The following is a 20,594-nucleotide window of genomic DNA, read 5'->3' as shown; positions in this document are numbered from 1 at the left end:
GGGACTCGACGAGTATGATATGCACACACGTGACATCTGAGGATGTTGCGCGGCTCAAGAAATGAACTTTAGTTAAAGTCTGATCCTTTATCGATGAATAGATAGAGTCGACACGGCTTGAATCGTCGAATGAATATATGGTCATAATGCTAGCCAAAGTATTTGTTTATTACATAAATATTAGGCCATCAAAGTCTATTACAAAAAATATTTATTAATAAAGGCATAAAGTCAATGATAGACCTGATCCTCCATTGATAAGTAGGTAAGGTCAATAAGGTACAACCAATAAAGTAAGATTTTTCATAAATCTCTGATGATTGTTGTGTTGATAAAAAATCTCAATTGGGGGGAGTCCAAACATTCAAAATGCCTCCAAATTCTCATAAAATACATTCAATTAACTTTAACATATTCATGAATGATATTAATGTTTAAAATTAAAATGCCAAAAATACTTAAAGCAAATGCCTATCCACCCTCTACAATAGCTTGTCGAGGTGGACACGCTTGAAAATCACTTAAGCTTACAAAGAATAAATGTCTAATTGAGAATATCACTATGATTCATTCTTAATTCATTTCTTACTAGTAAGGATGTTGAACGTGTCCTCTAACCAGTGATTTTTCCATCAAATTGTACTAGAGGTAAATGGTTATGATTGCAACCCTCTGATCAGGTAGTTTTGCCACTAAATGACACTTACTGTCATGGTCGGAGCCCGTATGTTCACTAACAACATTAAATATTTGAGTAATGAATCAATAAGATATGGTCACAAAGCTCTTTATTAGCTAAGAAGCAATCCATGGTCGACAAAATCCTTAAGTCAAGTTGGTTCTACTAACTCTTCTAACTAAGTAGACTATATACCATGATGATTCGGGACGGCGAAACCATGGGATATTTATCGGTTCTATCATCATTCCACCTAGCATCCACTTTAAGTGCATGTCAGCGAATTTTTAATTTCAAATGTTAAATTTTAAATACCTAAATATGCAGTTATTATACATTGGATACTATGTATCTATTTGATGACTAACCTTAATTGAAAGTTCTCTCTCACTATCAAAAGGGGTAATTAACTACAGTGGTTTGCGCCTATAGGAAACTTGAACACAGATCATAAAGTCCTCATGAGATGAGGGAGAAATCTATAGGTAATGTCTTAATAAAAACCCAATCTGTTTTTTGAAAATTTTTCTTAGAACATACTTGTTAAAACTCTCCTTGACGACCAAAAAATGAAAAGGGGCTACAGAGAGGCCGAGCGTGAATTTTTGGAGCCCATAGAACATAATGAAATTTTATCATTTTAAAAGTTTATTTTTGTTCTTTTAATTTCATGAGTTGATGAATGTAAGTTTCTATTACACTCTATTGCACATATCTTTCTTTTTTTTTAGCACTTGACTTTTTCTTGATTTACCTGAATTATTATCATTTCCTCTGCACTATAAAATTGTTCAAATGATGTGATTATATGAATTCAATGTTGAACAAGTGGATAGTTATTGAGCTGCACATAGCCCAAAGGTGAATTTTCTTTTTCTCATGATAACAATTGGAGCAATTAGTTTTGCGATGCAATATGGTAGTTTCTCTTTTTGTTATTTGAGAATTATCTTGAATAATCCAACACCTATGGAGGCCAATCTCATATGCCTTCCATAAACGAAAGGTTGTAGATTGTTCAATAATGCTTTTGTAGCACAAGCTAGTATGTTTCTTCATGTTTGGCCTTTGGTCCTTAGTGAACCTTCTCACCTAGAAAATTTTCCATAATGAAGATATATTAGTTGTACCAATTATCAAACCACCAACAAGTAGACAAGTTTTGAGAGCAACCTCAATTTCTAGGCTTAGGAGAAAAGCCAAAAAGAAATAGGAATATGAGGCTTGCATAGCAAATTAGTACATGCCAAGAGCAACACAAGAGACCATACTAGTAGGACGTCCCGAAAACACGACTCGAATCTGAGTCAAAAATTCTAGGTTATGATCAACTCGAACCCAAAACAAGTCGGGTTTGGGTTCAACAATTTGACCCGTTTCAAAAATTAGGTCGGATTCGATTGACAGTTTGACATTGACCCGTTTTGACCCAAAACCCCATTTTTAATCCGGAAATTCATTTTTGACCCATTTTTTACCCAAAAAGTGGAGATTGACCCATTTTTTGACCTGAAAGCTAGCAATTTTTTTACTGCCCCGGATCATTCGGGTCGTGTCGGGTTGACCAGGACTTGAAGCGGGTCAAGCTCGAGTCCAAAAAATTGACCCGTTTGCAAAAATGGGTCGGGTTTGGATTGACCCGACTAATGCCGAGTCAATTTCAGATTCGACCGAAATCCGACCCATACCCAAAATTAAAACCCGTACTTACCAGTCTATTAACAACAGAGGATGAGATCTTAATGAAGAAGTTACCACCTTTTAACATAAAGCATGTTAATATGTTCCTTCCTCACTATAAAATAGCAAGCAATTTTCAAAAGGCATAACTAACCAGTAAATCCCTTAAAATTTTCCATAAATCTTTTGGCAAACAATCACTAAAAAATCTTAGAGAACTTTATGGCATAAAATCTACCAAAATCAAGAGGTGCTCTCTTCTTGGGTTTGGCACTGTTTCTTTAGTATAAGATCATTGAATGTAGAAATTGTAACTTGACGCATATGAGAAGGAACCTCATATAAGATGCCAAACCATCAAAGAGAAGAAAAAAATTTGATAGTTCTAAAGAAAATCAGCATTTCAAGCTTGTCTTACTAAATCCTAGTACATAAACACAGTCAAAATTGAGTGATCTACTTCTAACAATTAGGACTTGCTAGAACTAACACTAAGTACAATATTCGTTGGAATTCTATGGCAAAGAAGGATTTGTAATCATCATCTTATTATGCCTTTTACTATTTGGACAAAGGAAGTGCAATAATTTTATTAGGACACCAAATAAACAGACAAATATACCATCTTGTCAGTTAACAGCATCCATAATGGACTCAGCCAGAAGCAGCTTATCTGTGTATCCAAGCAGTCTATTCAACACATAACAATGGCATTCACTCTCTCTCTCTCTCTCTCTCTCTCTCTCTCTCTCTCTCTCTCTCTCTCTCTCTCTCTCTCTCTTCTGCAAGATTTACCAAAATGGATTATACTCAACCCAAATTATGGTAGCTCAAACAAAGTTAATTATTAAACCTGTCTCTGTCATGGGAAGCAGAGTAATCTGTGCTGGAACCAATTGGAATGACTCCATGCGGATTAATACTGGGATGGCTTCCATAGTAGTGCTTCTTTATGTGTTCCAGGTTAACGGTGCTGCTGATGCCAGGAATCTGGTAAATGTCTTTGGTGTAATTGAACAGATTTGGATATTCGCGTAGGAGTTTCTTATTGCATTTGAAATGAACGGAATAAACCTATTAGACCAAAGCATCAATCAGTCTATCATCATCCAGTTATAAGATGAGTGCCATGGAATGTCAGGAACATAAATTGAGAATATTTCAAAAAAAAAAAAAACAAATATGAACGAAATTATTGCACATAGATGATTGTTTGTTATGATGACAATAGGAAATCATCAACATAATAGTTAGCCTTATCATAGAATGTTGTTTGAGGCATTGAACCTATTCCTCATAAATTATTTTGAACAACTTCTCTCTTTGCATTAATTTGTGTCTGCACCTTCTGTTTTGTAATCCTCATTAATTAATTTTCTCTATATGTAAAATGGCATATTTCCTAATATTTGTTATATATGTTCAAACAAACAATCTATTTTGATTACCTTAGCATGCAACTCCAACCAAACCTTTAAAATAATCAATCATTAGCTTAAACCTTTCTAAATTAATGATGATCTCTAATTTTGATAAAAAAAAATCCTTACTTATTGTTATAATGATAAGATGTGAGTCTGCAATATGAGCAATGAAAAATAATGTTATGATGACAATAGGAGATCATCAACATAACATAATAATTAGCCTTATCATAGAATGTTGTTAGAGGTATTAAACCTATTCCTGAAAAAAATATATTTGAAGAACTTTTCTCTTCGCATTAATTTGTGCCTATCCCTTCACTTCTATAACCCTCAGGAATTAATTTTATCTATAAGTTAAATGTTACATTTCCTAATATTTGTTATACATGTCCAAACCAACTTTTTATTTTCATTACCTTAGCTTGCAACATTTCTAAATTAATAATGATCTCTGATTTTGGTAAGGAAATCCTGACTTATTGTTATAATGATAAGATGTGTGTGTTCAATATGAGCAATCAAAAATAATGTTATGATGACAATAGGAGATCATCAACATAATAATTAGTCATATCATAAAATGTTGTTTGAGGTGTTGAACCTAATCCTCAAAAATTATTTCGAACAGCTTCTCTCTTCGCATTAATTTGTGCCTACCCCCTTCTCTTTTGTAATCCTCAAGCCTAATTTTATCTATAAGTTAAATGTTACATTTCCTAATATTTGTTATACATGTCCAAATCAATTATCTATTTTCATTAATTTAGCTTGCAACTCCAACCAATCCTCTAATATAATTAATTATTAATTTAACTTTTCTATATTAATGATGATCTTTGATTTTGGAAAAGAAATCCTTGCTTATTGTTATAATGATAAGGCATTTGTGCAGTATGAGCAATGAAAAATAATGTTATGATGATGATAGGAGATCATCATCATAATAATTAGCCTTAATCCCAGAATGTTGTTAGAGGTGTTAAACTTATTCCTCATAAATTATTTTGAACAATTTCTCTCTTTGCCTTGTCTTAATTATGATCTCCGATTTGGATAAAGAAATCTTATTACAATGATAAGACATACATGTGCAATATGAGCAATGAAAAATAATATTATGATGACAATAAAAGATCATCATCATAATAGTTAGCTTATCTTAGAATGCTATTTGAGGCGTTCAGCCTATTCATCATAATTATTTTGGACGACAACTCTCTTCGCATTAATTTTAATTTGTGTTAGCCCATTCTCTTTTGTAACCCTTTGTTAAGCTTCTTGAAGGATCAAGACGATTAGGCACCTTTAAATTAGGTGTGAACTCCTAAAGAAAGAGAAGAGATATGAGAAAAAAGGAGCAAACAAAAAATTCTACTCCATAATTCTTTTGTTTACAAGTAGAGAGGTATTTATAATTTTTAGGTAGACCAACAAGTTACTACAAACCCGATCTACCTAAAATAAATAAAAGAAAATACTAGACTAGTCTTTTATTACACATGTGGACTCATATTAGTTTTCTGTCAAAATAATGTTGTTCTCATGTGACATATGTTTATTCCTTCTTCTTTGGTAGACTTTTGTAGTTGCTCCGTCATGTTTCTAGCCCATTCCGTGTATTTTGATAATACAATTTTCAGATCCAAAATATTATGGTGATGTTTAACACTCTCATCTCCATAGAAAACAACCTTGCCCTCAAGGTTGAGAGAAAGAAAATAGGAAGAGAGCGCTGAAATTTTTTCCTATGTGGCCTTATCGGGTAAATTTAATTTCCATTGTAATAGGAGTTGTCAATAGGGTTGACCACAGAGTTGTATAATGTGTTAATCTAGAATAGCATATAGTAGAAGAAGGGTTGGTTATTATAACTGTAATTTGGTAGTGGTGAAGGGGTTAATGGAGGGGAACCTTTAAAAGGTTTTAGAAGAGAGATGAAAAGTCGAATCAATTTTACTATCGGGAGGTAGTTGTAGGCAAAAGGCTATTGGGATAAGCACGCCATGAATTGTGAAAGGGCCACAATATCTCTTAGGAGTTTAGAATAGGCATGATCAATGACAGAATTTTGTTGAAATGATCGTAATTTAACCATAACTAGATCACCTTTTGAAAACTGCAAATCCTTGCAGTTGCGCTCGGCAATATTTTTTCCGATCTTGTGCTTGTAGTAAGTTTTATCATAGAGTTTGGAGAAGCGTATCCCAATCTTCTAAATTAGTATCAATTGCAGGAAGTTCAGAGGTTCCACGAATATAGGAAGGAATGGAAGGTGAAGTCGGCCATAAAGAGCTTGAAATGTAGATATTTTAATGGATGTATGATATGATGTATTATAGGACAATTCTTCCTAACAAAGAAAAGAGGACCATAACTTAGGTGTAGAGAATGAATACAAAGACGTTGTTCTAAACAGTGATTGAGAACCTCTATCTGACCAACTATTTGTAGGTGATAAGAAGAGCTAAAATGTAATGTGGCACCACTTAAACTGAAGAGTTGTCGCCAAAAATTACTTAAAAATATGCAATCTCGATCAACTACTATGGTTTTGGGAAAATCATGTAAGGGAACTATCATATGTGCAAAAAGATCATCAACTTTAGAAACAGAATATTTGAATGGTAAGGGACCAAAATGGGCAAACTTGGATAAGCGATCAACGACTACGAAAATAGCAGTATAACCTTTGGACTTAAGTAGACCATTTATGAAGTCCATAGATAAGTCTTCCTAGATTTACGAAGGTATTGAGAGAGGAGATAAAAGTCCTACCAGAGGAGTAGAATACTTGATTTCATGACAAGACATTTGCTAACAAAGTCAATAACATCTTGATGAATACCAAGCCAATAAAAATTAGTAGAAATTCATTTGATCATCTTAAGAACACCTTGATAACCCGCAATCTGTGAGGATTTGTTTTTAAGGGTCCAATCTTTATAGAGGTAAATATGACATTTATAGTAAAGAATATGGTCATGAAATTGATAAAATGTATTAGAGAGTTGATAATTAGAAAGTTGAGAGGCAATATGAAAAATATATGGAGAGTAAAGTGATTCTTTTTATTTAGGGATTTTTACATACATAACATCTAAAACTATTGAAAATACATATTCAACACCTAAACTTCTATATTTACTAATATACAACCTAAAATCCTCATTTCCTTCTATTCTACCACTCCATTGAAGCGATGATGTATTCACTGTGATAAGATGCCATTGATGGGGAAGACTGCCGCTGCTATTGATTTTTGACGGAAGGTTTAAACGGAATGTTAGAATTGATTAAAAGAGGGGTTTTAGATGATATATTAGTAAATATAGAAGTTTAGGTGTTAAATATGTATTTTCAATAGTTTTAGGTGTTATGTATGTAAAAATCCCTTTTTTATAATGTCATTAATTAGGAAAAGAAAATTTTGTTAAGGCTAGTTAAGAAGGAGAAGTCGAATGGTTTTCTGGTTGCCTAGATAAAGATTCGGTGATGATATTTGTTTTTCCTATCTTACATTTGATAGAAAAATTGAATCCTAAAACCTTGCAAAGATGATATTTTGATCAAGTGTTTGGATTACTTGAGTTTGAAGTTCGTGAAAGCTTTGATGATCAGTATGAATAACAAATTCATTACCTAACAAATACTATTGCCGTTTGGAAGCAGCTTCAATAATAGCATATAATTCTCTTAGATAAGATGATGATTATTTTTGTGCTTAATTTTTTGCTAAAAAAGGGAATGGGATAATTATTTTGTAAAAGAATTGCAACAATGCCTACGTTGGAATCATCTATTTCAAGAATGAAAGCTTTTTGTGAAATCAGGTAAGGCTAAGACCGGTGCAATTGTCAAGTTGGACGGGAATAGCCTACGTTGAGATTTTGAAAAGCATAGAGGTTGTTTCGTTCCATTTGAAGGAATCTTTATTTAGAAGATTGGTTAATGGAGCAGCTATATAAGCATAATGAGATATAAATAAGTGATAATAGCCCGTGAAACCTAAAAATGAACACAGGAGGTGTAAAGCGGAGGGAGAACAATTTGTTATATGTAATTTTAGTAAGGTCAAGCTGGACGCATCCCGTAAAGACAATATGACCCATGTATTTGATGGAAGATTGACAAAATTGATATTTATTAAGTTTTAGAAAAAGATGATGTGTTTGTAAGCATTGAAAAACTAGAGTAAGGTGATCAACATGAAATTTGAGAGTGGGGCCGCATATCAAGATATTGTCAAAAAAGATTATAACAAATTTGCAAATAAATAAGCAGAAGATTTGATTCATTAATGCTTGAAATTCCGACAGAGCATTTGTTAGCCCAAAAGGCATAACAAGAGATACGTAATGTCCATCATGAGTTCACAAGGCGGTTTTACGAATATCGTGAGGGTGCATTATCAATTGCTGATAGTCTAAACATAGATCAAGTTTTAAAAAGATAGTAGTTCCATGCAGTTTGTCTAGAAGTTCATCTACAATAGGTATAGGAAACTTATCTTTAATATTAAAGTCATTAAGGGTTCTCTAATCAACACAAAAATGACAAGTGTTATCCCATTTTTTAACACGTAAAATTGGACTAAAAAAAGGGCTATGGGTATGATGAATAATGTCGGCATGAAAAATTTTGGAGACTAATTGTTCAATCGCATCCTTCTAGAAATGTGGATAACGATAAGGTCGGATATTAACAGGTTTAGATAATGAAGGAAGGAAGGTTAATACAATGATCAATGGTGCGAGATGGTGGTAGACCCTATGGAGGTTGAAATAAATGTAGGAATTGTTTGATGAAATGCAAACACGACGACATTCGGGTGTATTATAAAAATCATAATATTCTTGTGCTTTAAAGATCTACATTTCTATGTTTGTCCCATTAAAATGAGGAAGTTCAATTTTCATCGTTTTAATAATAGAAAATTTGTAGGAGATAGGTGATGAGAAGAAATTTGGTTGCCAAATCCCAGAATGCAAGTTGAGGATCTAGAATCTTGATGGGGTGAGATGTGAGGTCGGACACTACATAGGGTGTCAAGGCATTTGTCAACATAATCTATGAAAGCATGGAATTGATGGAGAGATGTACCAATGGATGCAAATTGGAGATGAGCTTGTTGGAGGGATTTTAGGATTTCTGAAAATTGTAATTCTTGATTGGTTTGCATGGTCCGTAGTGCTTTTGCTAATTTGCGTTTTTCATGGTGTGAGATTGATGGAGGATCAGAAAAGATGGCACCCAGACAAGAGGTGGCTGGGGATAGGTTCTGGCGGCTGATTTCTACAGAGGGCTGCAGTTGAAGGCTGACCCATGGAGTAGAAGAAGAACAACAGGTTGCTTCTGTTGCTGTTGGAGTGGAAGAAGAACAGCAGTTTTTTTTTGGACTGATTAGCTGCTGGCAGCAGTTCTTGAAGCTGTCCTGAAACCAGCGGCTGAATCTTGCGGAGGTGGGAGTCCTGGGCGAAGGCTTCCTTAGCTGCGGAAGTGTCCTGTTGGAATCCTGTGAACGAGGAAGACCTGTTGAGGCTGAATGAGATTGGAAAAGACAGGTTCTTGCGGCTGAAATCTGCTGAAGAGAGCTGCTTGTGGATGACGGGTGGAGACTGATGAACAGCAGGAAGAGGAGGTGGGGATGTGAGTTTAGTGCAATGAAAGCACCATTTGAAAAACTTCTTGAAGGATCAAAAAGATTAGACACTTGAGTAGGTGTGAACTCACAAAGAAAGATAAGAGATATGAGAAGAAAGGAGGAAACCAAAAATTCTATTCCACAATCGTTTTGTTTAAAAGTAGAGAGGTATTTATAATGTCTAGTAGACCAATAAGTTACTATAGACCTGATCTACCAAAAACAAATAAAAGAAAATACTAGACTAACACTTTATTACACATGTGCACCTATATTATTTATGTTGCCAAAACAATGTTGTTGTATGTGGCGTATGTTTATTCATTCTTCTTTGATAGACTTTCATAAATGTTGATTGTTCTGTATTGTTTGTAGCTCATTTTGTGTATTTGGATTGTACAATTTTTTAATACAAAATAATACGTTGATGTTTAACTTTCTCTGGTTTTAATTTCACATACAAGTCAAATAGTACATTTCAAACATTTTTTATACTGGGCCAATCCAACTATTTCTTTTCATAATCTTAGCTCACAACTCCAACTAATCCTCTAATATAATCAAGCATTAATTTAGCCTTTCAAAAAATTTTCATACATACATCATAACATACTCATTTTTACAAAACTCAACTTAGCTATAGAATTAGAAAAATAAAAATAAAATAAAATAAAAAACTTAGCTATAGAATTTTTAAATTTCCATTACTCATACTTGATTAAAAAAAAGAGTTTATGGCATAAGCAACAAACTTTCACTGAAAAAAGAAAAAATCTATACAAGGTTAGAATTTTTTCACAAAAGACTATGCCAAGAACTTAAATGAACCCAAAAAAAAAAAAAGATTGTAATCTAACGAGTGAAAGGAAAGCCTACTCTATAAACACAACTGCTTGTCTGCTTGCTTGAGAATCAAACAGGCCCAATCCATTTAAATAATTCTGCGGTTTCCCTTAAATTGACAAAATACACAATTTAATTCACAAGTTCAAATTGTTGATACCAATTGTAATATATTTAATATATATGTTGATTGACGATATTTTTAAAAATAAAAATAAAAAATATATTAACTCCGTTTGCTAATTATCACAATACAACTGCTTTACATGTATTAATATTAAAAAAAAAAAATCAAACAGTTTTTTTCTAACCCCTTTCCAATACACCAACGTTCAATAGAAATCAAAATTTTCATCAGGCAACTCCAATTTCATCATGTAGAACTCCACTACATGACATTAAAAAGTAGTCTGATGGTCTGACATAACTATAAAATTAGTAACCCCAAGTTTTTGACACTTTCAATAATGAAAACTTGTAGCCTACTATATGGAAGATCCTTACCTCATCAAACCTTATCAGAGTAACAAAAAGACGAATATCAGCTTCCGTCAAATCACTCCCACAAATATAGCGTTGCTTGCTCAGTATCTCCTCGCATTTGTCCAAGGCATTATATAACTTCACTACAGCCTAAGTGAAAGAGACATAAAAGTCAGAACAAGGCCCAAATTTCATTTAAAAGAATATGAAAATCATTACCTCGTCATAAGGTCCTTGCTTTACAGCAAACCCGCACTTATAAACACCATTGTTTATTGAGTCATAAACCAATTCATTGACCTCATCAATGACTGCTTGTAGGTGAGAGGGATACAAGTCCAAATCAGCATTTTCAGCTATTTCATTAAACTCTGTATTGAACATACGGATTATTTCTGAACTCTCATTATTTACAATAGTTTTGAGTTTTTTATCCCAAAGAACCTGTTAAATATAAAAATAACTCAATGGTGTCCCGGCCAAAAAGAACAAGGATCAAAACAACAAGAAGCCAAAACATCACATACGTACAGGGACAGTGTATCTTCCTGAATAATTTGAGCTTGCAAGTTCATAAAGTTCCCTGACACTCTTGGCACCATTCAACATATCAGGAGCAGCCCCTGTTTCTTCTGTGCTAGAAGCAGGAAAGACCCATCCAAAATGATCATCAGTCTCTTTAGTTCTTTCCAATATGGATTTGACAACCTTAATGATGAATTACGTGTATAAGATTGGAAGATGTAATGATAGAAATAAAAGTATGAAAACTTCACGAAGAGAAGTAAAATCACCGTGTAACTGATGGCCTTATCAAGTCCTTTGAGTTTCAAATATGCCAGACATCTAGATGCCCATGGGCATGCATAAGATACATAAAGATGGTATCTTCCTGATTCTGCAGGGAACTGGGATGCCTGATCTTTTGAAATAAAATTACGAAAACTAGAGGGAGCACGAACGAAAGCACCGGCCTCTGACACCACATCAAGTCCAAATCGAGATGACATTGAAAGGGTTCGCTAGGAGTCCACAACGAGAAAATCAGCACAATAGTAGCTACTTGAAAGTCATAAGTTGTCACTTAAAACAAATAATGTATTAAGAGGATTATAATAATTCTTCTTAAAAGAGAGCATGGCAGCAATTGTTTGAGCTTTAGCTCTATTACTGAGGATTGATATGTAACATAAATTCACCATCTTTATATCAAGCGACAACAATAGTAGTATACACAACAGAATATATCTGTAACAGTATGCAGGGGCAATAAGAGAAATACTAAAATCTATGATCTCTCATGTTTGCAAATTATGTTTCCAAAGCATATTGCTAGCTCGTGTTCAATGAACATAAATGTTAAAATTTTTGTGACTTTCAAATCCACGTATCAAAAAAATAGTTTATTAAAAAAGTAAAACAAAAAACTGAACTTTAACTTCAAAAAAGAAAAAAAAAACAAAGTGTTCGAAACACAATAAAAAGCAGTTTGAAATTATAATGTAGCCACAAAAGACATGCTATTGAAACAGTCCAAAATTTCACAAATAACCATAAGGATTTTCAATGCTCAAAGCAAAATATATTTTCAGGAAAACAAATAGACTCTTAAAATACTAATGGAGTAGCATCGTGTAAACATTAAGAACTGGCAGCACTAGTAAGTACTAAATTGTATATCCAAAACGGTCTACCCTCGCCCATCGGCCATTCCACACGTTGCCTAGTAGACTGGTAATACGGACTAGTTCCTCAAAATGTTTTGAAAAAAGTCATTGTTTGCACAAGTTTCTATTAGGGCCAATTCAATAGCATTCATGTTTGATTTTTCATGAATGAAACAAATGAACTTGTAGTATCTGTTGTGTGTGGAATCTGACAGTGTTCATCAATAAGATTGTTCAGTTATCTCGGACCTCAAGTTTTTCGTGCTCACTGAGGGGTGCGAGGGGTTTACCCTCTGCTTGGGTTCGGGAGCTTTGCACCCGAAAATTCCTCCTCCCCCCCCTACAACGCCTCAGTGTTGTGTTCCCGAGCACCCCAACGTTGTGTTCCTAAGCACCCCGGCACTGAATGACAGAGAGCAGAGCGCCGCAGCGGCACAGATACAGTGTTGTAGCGGATCAAGATAGAGGTTCAAGCGTTACAACTCTTCAAACTGGCACCGCAACGCTACAAAGCGGACTAGACAATTTTCTTTCTCGTTTTTATGAACGGTTGCGTCCCTTGGGGTTATTTTACTTAACTTTCCCTTGTATTTTAGTGTGCAGATATTGAGAATGATGTATGTGAGAAGAGAAGCAAGGAAATAGTGAGAGAGAAGAGAGATTTGTACTTCTTTCTCTTAATTTTCATAGTGGATTTCTTGGTGTGGTGTGGCTATGAGGTTTTTTTTCTCTATTTTAGGTTTTTCCACGTTAAATTCTAGTGTCATTTACTTTTCCACTACTACTTTCTTGCTTGTTTCGCCATTGTGGTGTTTACTCCTCATCTCCCACAACAACTGGTATTAGAGCAATGTTCTTCAGATCAAGTGGGAGTAATAGTAGATGAAGCAAAATACAAAATTGAAAAGTTCAATGGTTCGAACTTTGCATTTTGGAAGATGCAAATTTAAAACTTGTTGTATCAGAAGAAGTTGTATTTACCATTGGAAGGAATCACAAAGAAGTCAGATTCTATGACTATGGAGGAATGGGAGGTTCTTGACCGGACTGCATTATGTTTGATATGGCTTTCAGTTCCTCATCTATTACATTCAACATTGTAAATAAGAAGACTACAGTCGATCTCATGGCTGCACTGACCAAGACGCATGAGAAGCCATCATCCTTAAAAAAGGTGTTCCTGATGAAGAAATTATTCAATATAAAGATATTGGACAACACTCCAATAGAGGAACACCTGAATAATCTGAATACTGTGATGAGTCAATTGTATTTGGTTGAAATCAATTTTGATGATGAGGTAAAGGCATTATTGTTATTATCTTCATTGCTAGAAAGCTAGGATGGGTTTGTTACTGCTGTGAGAAACTCTTCGGGAAGTTCAAAGTTGAACTTTGAGGACATTATGGGGTTAGTGCTTAATGAAGAGGTTCACAGGAGGGCGGGGCGAACCGTGTATCTTCAAATTCTGCTCTAAATGTTGAAGCAAGAGGAAGGGGTTTAGAGAGAAATCCAGACAGAGAGAGATCTAAATCCAAGAAAGAAAATTCTACTTCAAGTAGAGGAAAAGTTATGTGCTAGAGTTGTGGAAAGAAGGATCACTTGAAGAAGAACTGTACAATTCCAAAGAAGGATAATAGTGGAGGTCAAAACAAAAAACATTCTACAAAAGTATATGCAAAAGAATGTCAGTCAGATTATCTAATTTTATCTTTGGACAATTCTGAATCTTGGGTGATAGATTCAGGTGCTTCTTTTCATACAAGTCCTAATAAGGAGGCAGTCAAGAACTATATTTAAGATGATTTTGGTGAAGTATATCTCGAGTACAACAAGTCCTACAACACTGTTGGACAGGGAGATGTTGATATCAGAATATCAGATGTGTCAATTTGGGGACTCGAAAATGTTAGGCACGTTCCTTATTTGAAGAGGAGTTTAGTTTTTTGTGAGTCAGCTTGCAAACTCGGGCCATGTGAAATCATTCACAGGAGATACGTTGAAGGTGACAAAAGGGGCTATGATTATAGATCATGACAGTATTGAAGGCCTCAAGGCCCCCTATATGTTATTAATAGAAGAACACATTCTATTGGAGTAGCAGATTCAGATGTTGATGGAAGTCTTTGGCATTGATGATTTGGTCATATGAATAAGAAAGATATGCATTCACTTCTTACTAAAAGAAAGCTTAATGGTTTAAAATCTATAGATTTAGATTTTTATGAAAACTGTGTATATTGCAAGCAACATAGGATGAGTTTTTCAAATACTAGTTCAAAGGTTAAGTCAAAGAAGTTGGAGTTAGTGCATATTGATGTATGGATCTTGCTCCAATTACTTCTATAGAGGGATTTTTGTATTTTGTTACATTTATTGATGATTACAGTACGATGGTATGGTTGTACTTCTTAAAACACAAGTCAGATGAGTTTGATGTTTTTAAGAAGTTAAAGGTCATGGTTGAGCATGAGAGAGGTATAAAGCTCAAGTGTCTCGAATCAAATAATAGTGGCGAGTATCGTGATAAGGAGTTCAATGACTATTATGCTTTGAATGGGATCAAGCATGAGTTCACTGTTCCAAGAACACCACAGCACAATGGTGTTGCAAAGCGCATAAATAGAACTATCACTGAGCATGCCAGGAGCATGAGGTTATATGCAGGACTACCCAAACAGTTATGGGCAAAGGCAGTGAATACTGTAGTTTATCTGATCAATCGTGGTCCTTCAGTTCCTATGAATGAGGGGTTACCTGAGAAAGCCTGGAGTGGAAAGGAGATTAGTATATTCCACCTCAAAGTTTTTGGTTGTTCATCTTATATTCATGTTGATGTAGGATTTAGGAGTAAGCTTGATCTAAGATCTATCAAGTGTGCATTCATTGGATATAGCTCAAATGAATTTAGCTATAAATTCTAGGATTATCATAATCAGAAGTTCATCAGGAGAAGGGAAATTCAATTCAATGAAAGTAAAATGTATAATGATATAAACGAGACTCCTGAAGATTATTATAAATATTTTGATATAGAGGATTATAATGATCAAGAAGGTAAAGCTGATGAAGCACAGAGATTACCTCAGACTCCTGCTACTAAAATTAGGAGATATACTAGAATCTCAAGGCCAGTACAAAGGTATCCTCCTTTCTTGCACTATCTATTGCTGACAGATAGTGGTGAACCAGAGTGCTATGATGAAGTCATTCAAGTTGATGATTAAAAGAAGTGGGAGCAAGCAATGGATGTTGAGATGCGTTCACTTGAATTGAATCAGATTTGGAGTTTATAAAGCTACCAAATGGCAAAAAACACTGCTAAACAAGTAGGTTTATAAGCTGAAAGAAGAACCTAATAGTAGCGAGCGCTACAAGGCCCGACTTAATTAAAAATTTTTAGCTAAAGGAAGGAGTGGACTTCACTGAAATTTTCTCTCCAGTGGTGAAGATGATTATAATCAGAGTTTTACTAAGTATGGTAGCAATTGAGGATTTACATCTAGAGCAAATGAATGTAAGGATAGCATTTCATCATGATGACCTTGATGAAGAGTTGTACATTTTTTTTTTATGAAGAGATTTGATAGGTAATAAAAATCTGGTGTGTAAGCTCATGAGGAGCTTATATGGGCTGAAGTAGGTACCAAAACTGTGGTACAAGAGATTTGATAGGTTTATGTCAGATAATGGGTACATGAAGTGCCAGACAGATCATAGTTATTTTTTAAAATATTTTGATAACTATTATATTATTCTACTTTTGTATGTGGATGACATGCTAGTTATAGGGTTAGATATGAAGAAGATAAAATATCTGAATGAACAGTTATCAGAAGAGTTTGAAATGAAAGATCTGAAGAAAATTCTTGGTATGAGAATCAATAGAGATAAAAGTGCATGTATACTGAAGTTGTCTCAGGTAGAGTATGTTAAAAGGTGCTTCAAAGATTCAACATGAGTGAAGAAAATCAGTTTGCACTCCCTTTGGTAGTCACTTTTAATTATCCAATGAACAATAGCCTAAATCTAAAGATGAAAAAAGAATATAAAGAGAAGACTCCTTATGCTTCAGCAGTTAGAAGTTTGATGTATGTTATGATCTACACAATATCTGATAAAGCATATGCAGTGAGAGTTGTTAGCAAATTTTAATGATTAATCCAGGTAAACTTTATTGGGAGGCGGTTAAGTGGATTCTTAGATACCTGAGAGGATCAGTTGATAAAGCTCTTTGATTTAATGATGCAGAGATTGATCTACAAGTATATGTAGATTCTGGTCTTGCTGGAGATCTTGATGGTAGGAGAAGCGCAACATGTTATATCTTCATTTTGAGAAAAACTACAGTTAGTTGGGTTTCCAAGTTACAGAAGGTTATTGCGCTCTCAACTACATAATCAGAGTACATTGCTATTACTAAGGCTAGCAAGGAGATGATTTGGTTGCAAAGTTTCTTGGCAGAACTTTGTAAGAGATAAGGAATGGGAAGCTGTATAGTGACAAAATGAGTGCAATACATCTAGCCAAGAATGATGCATTCCATGCCAGGGCGAAGCATATGCAGCTTCTGTATCATTTCATCATATCGCTTCTAGAAGATGGTAAGTTATCTTTGGAGAAGATACACACGATAGACATGCTGACGAATATGGTGACAGTTGATAACCTGAATCTATGTGTATCTTCAGTTGGTCTTCATGGAGGATAAGAGCAGGGTTGAGCCAAGTGGGAGATTGTTGTGTGGAATCTGATTGTGTTGATCAATCGGATTGTTTTGTTGCCTCGACCTCAAGTTTCTCGTGCTCTTTGGTGGTTCGAGGGGTTTACCCCCTGACCCAGAAATTTTTTCCCTACAATGCCCCGGTGCTACGTACTCGAGCATCCCGGTTCTGTGTTCCCGAGCACCCTGATACTGAACGATAGAATAGAGCGCTGCAGCGACATAGATACGACACTACAACGGATCAAGATAGAGGTTCAAGCGCCGCACCGTTGCAAGACAAACTAGACAAATTTCTTTCTCTATTTTCTTAAGGGTTGCATACCTTGGAGTTATTTTACTTAGTTTTTTTTTAGTATTTTTAGTGTGTATACATTGAGAAAGGTGCATGTGAGAAGAGAAGCAAGGAGAGAGTGAGAGAGAAGAGAGATATGTACTTATTTATCTCCTTATTTAATAGTGTATTTCTTGGTATGGTGTGACTCCATGGTTTTTTTTTTCTTATTTTGGGTTTTTCTATGTTAAATCCTAGTGTTCTTTACTTTTTTGCTGCTTTTATTTTCTTACTTGTTACGTCATTGTGGTATTTACTCCTCCTCATCTCCCCCAACAATATCAATCATTTTGTGAGCTTTAATTCTTGGAGGGTGTTATGGGATGATATACTACAAGGAGAACAAAAGAAGCCCATAAGTTGGCACTGAAGTGCACTAAGGTCAATCACATGAAAATCAATGATGGAGCGATATTGATCCAAGCGGGTGCAATAGCATCAAATATTTTAGGGTAAGAAATCACTCTTCTAATGATAAGACAATTTCCCTCAATCTTTTATGAATAAACTTCTTAAGCTTTCATCGAATATTATCACTCTTCAACTTTTCATCAGAAATTAGTAAATTACCACTCTAACTTCTGTATTTTCCCACATAGGAATCTAGCAATTAAACAAATTTCAATTTACGATTTAATCCAACTAAAAAAATAAAAAATTCCATTCATTTATTACAAGCTATTTTGACATTTATTTTTCAGTAACAAGATTTATTGCGGTCCCTCCATTTTTATTTTGAATCAAAATAATAACTGATTACAATTTAGCAGCAAAAAAGCATATACTCCACGAACTTTCTTCCAAGTTAACCCAACAGAAAAAAAGTACATTGGACCTCTAGTTTGAAGATTTTGCAACAGGTTACACTCTACATAGAAGAGTGTGCAAGAAATTAAGAAAAAATTGATCTGTAATGACACCTCTCTAGTTAATTAGGCAATAGGGTAATAAATTGTCAGCCAAAAATCGGATTTTCGCTATATCGTCCACTTCCAAGCATAACTAAAATGGTAAGCGAACCCCATATTACGAGCTCATACCTCGGAAAATCAAGATAGCTTTGCTCAAACGGTCGAACAATCTCAAAGAAACACAACAAATCCATCAATGGAAAGCAGACGACAACTTCGAATCCCAATCTTAAGCAAACTAACTGAGAATATGTGTAAACCCTATACCGTTCTCTCATGAATTATGATTCTTATGACAAGACAATAAAATACAACAAAATTAAAGAGGCAAAAGAAAAGACATCTAAATTCAGCAAATGAAGAGGCCTCAAGCTCAAAAAATTCTGCTTCACCTTAGCATAAAAGGAGCGACTGCTGATAAAAGAGACGTAGAAGTTGCAAACGACTGGAGAGAACATCAAGGTATAAAAAAGTCTGCAATGGAAAAGGATAATCGTGGTCGTCCCTCAGGAGCCGCCTCGCGTGTTTGTTCCACCATTGACCTACTGGAATCTGACGAGCCCGCGTAGCAACAGGGTTGAGAAGATTTGTACGGAGACGCCATGACGGGCTTTTACGAATGTCATAATATCCGGTCTGGTTTGGTTTTAATAAACGCAAGAAAGAGCTCACCATTTACTATCGTTTCAGGTCGCTAGTGGGAGGCACCGCCAGTCCGCCAGGACGTCGTTATTTGGTCCGGTGGAGGTAGCTCTAAGTTCGGCCGCCAGTAGAATCGTGTCAAGCGTTCTCATAATTTAGCGCGCTCCCCGACAATCCGACCCGGAACGAACCTAGGATGGCTCAATATTTCTCTATTTTGCTAGGTATTGCTCGGTATTACTAGGTATTGATCGATTTTGCTCGGCAATAACCAATACCGAGCAAATACCGAGCAATACTGAGCAAATACCAAGTAATACCGAGCAATACCGTGTTGTACCGAGTTTTTCTAGAAAAACTCGGTACAACTCGGTATTGCTCGGTATTACTCGGTATTACTCGTTTTTTACCCGAAAATCGAAGATTGACCCGATTTTTTACACGAAAACTAGCAATTTTGGGTCAACCCCAGGTCATTCGTGTCGGGTCGGGTTGACCCGGACCCGGATCAAGTCGGGTTTGAGTCCAAAAACCTGACCCGTTTTTAAAAACGGGTCGGGTTCGGGTTGACCCGAATAGTGCCGGGTCAGTTCCGGATTCGACCCAAACCCGACCCGTTGACCCGAATTGACACCCCTATGTTGGAGTACACCTCCAAGAAAAATTTTTGATAAGTAAATATATATTTTTCTTGATTTTTTTTAGGTCACTTATCAAAAGAAAAACTATGATTTAATGATTGTTGACCTATAGCACAATTTATGCTTTAAGACAGATCAATTTGCTTAAAGCCATGAAAAAGAGATTGTTGAAACTAATTAAACATAAACATTAAAAAAGAATTCTTTGGCTTATAAAACTAAAGAAAAAAAATTCCAAATGACTCTATAAAGCAAATTGAGATTGATACGCCACTATTTGAAGTCAAAAATAAAGATTTGAAAATTAGAGCTCTATCTGTTTAGGAGACGTTGAGGCTCTCTAAAGATCTTATAAATTAGCTCTAAAAATCTTTTGAAGAGAAAATAATCCCTAAAATTGCATATTGTAGAAAATAATATGTTGGCTGAAGACATTCAATTGAAACCTGTTTTATCTATAAATCATGAAATGATTACAGATAAGTTCAAAAATGTTCAAACTCAAGAGCAGAAAACTCTCAGCTCATTATCGAGAATTATTGTAATTCTAATGTATTCAATGAATTTACTTCTGAGTATTAATTATATTTGAGCGAGCTTCAAAAAATATACTAAATTGTAAAATATAAGAGAGAGAGAGAGAGAGAGAGATAGATGATATATCATAGAGGTGTAAGTGAGCCAAGTCGGCTCGAGCTCGACTCGTTAATGAACTCATGAGTCAAGCTTATTGAGCCACGAGTTTGAGCTTTATCCTATACTCGAGCTCGTATAATAATCGAGCTCAAGCTCGAGCTTAGCCTGACTCACCTCATAAGCTTCTTGAGCCACTCGATTAAACTAATTCTATGTTTAAAAAAATAAAAAAAAAACTTAAAATTTTAATTTAAAATTAAAAAAATTGAGCTCAGTAATCAAGTCAA

At 34.9% G+C, this 20,594-nt stretch overlaps 1 protein-coding gene across 1 annotated transcript; it reads right to left on the bottom strand.

Annotated features, from left to right (window-relative positions):
• Positions 1–2,894: 2,894 nt before the first annotated feature.
• LOC110112429 (glutathionyl-hydroquinone reductase YqjG-like) lies at positions 2,895–19,144 on the bottom strand. Its single transcript, XM_020844651.2, has 6 exons — positions 18,781–19,144; positions 11,548–11,775; positions 11,285–11,461; positions 10,973–11,197; positions 10,775–10,903; positions 2,895–3,433 (listed from the first exon to the last, which is right to left on the bottom strand). Exons 1-6 carry the CDS (start codon positions 18,844–18,846, stop codon positions 3,200–3,202), a joined length of 1,059 nt encoding a protein of 352 aa, XP_020700310.1. The 5' UTR covers positions 18,847–19,144; the 3' UTR covers positions 2,895–3,199.
• Between the last annotated feature and the right edge of the window lie 1,450 nt (positions 19,145–20,594).

Source organism: Dendrobium catenatum, unplaced genomic scaffold, assembly GCF_001605985.2.
Source record: "Dendrobium catenatum unplaced genomic scaffold, ASM160598v2 fragScaff_scaffold_565, whole genome shotgun sequence".
Taxonomy (NCBI): domain Eukaryota; kingdom Viridiplantae; phylum Streptophyta; class Magnoliopsida; order Asparagales; family Orchidaceae; genus Dendrobium; species Dendrobium catenatum.
The sequence above is the reverse complement of the archived record's forward strand: the minus strand, read 5'-3'. Positions and strand labels throughout refer to the sequence as shown.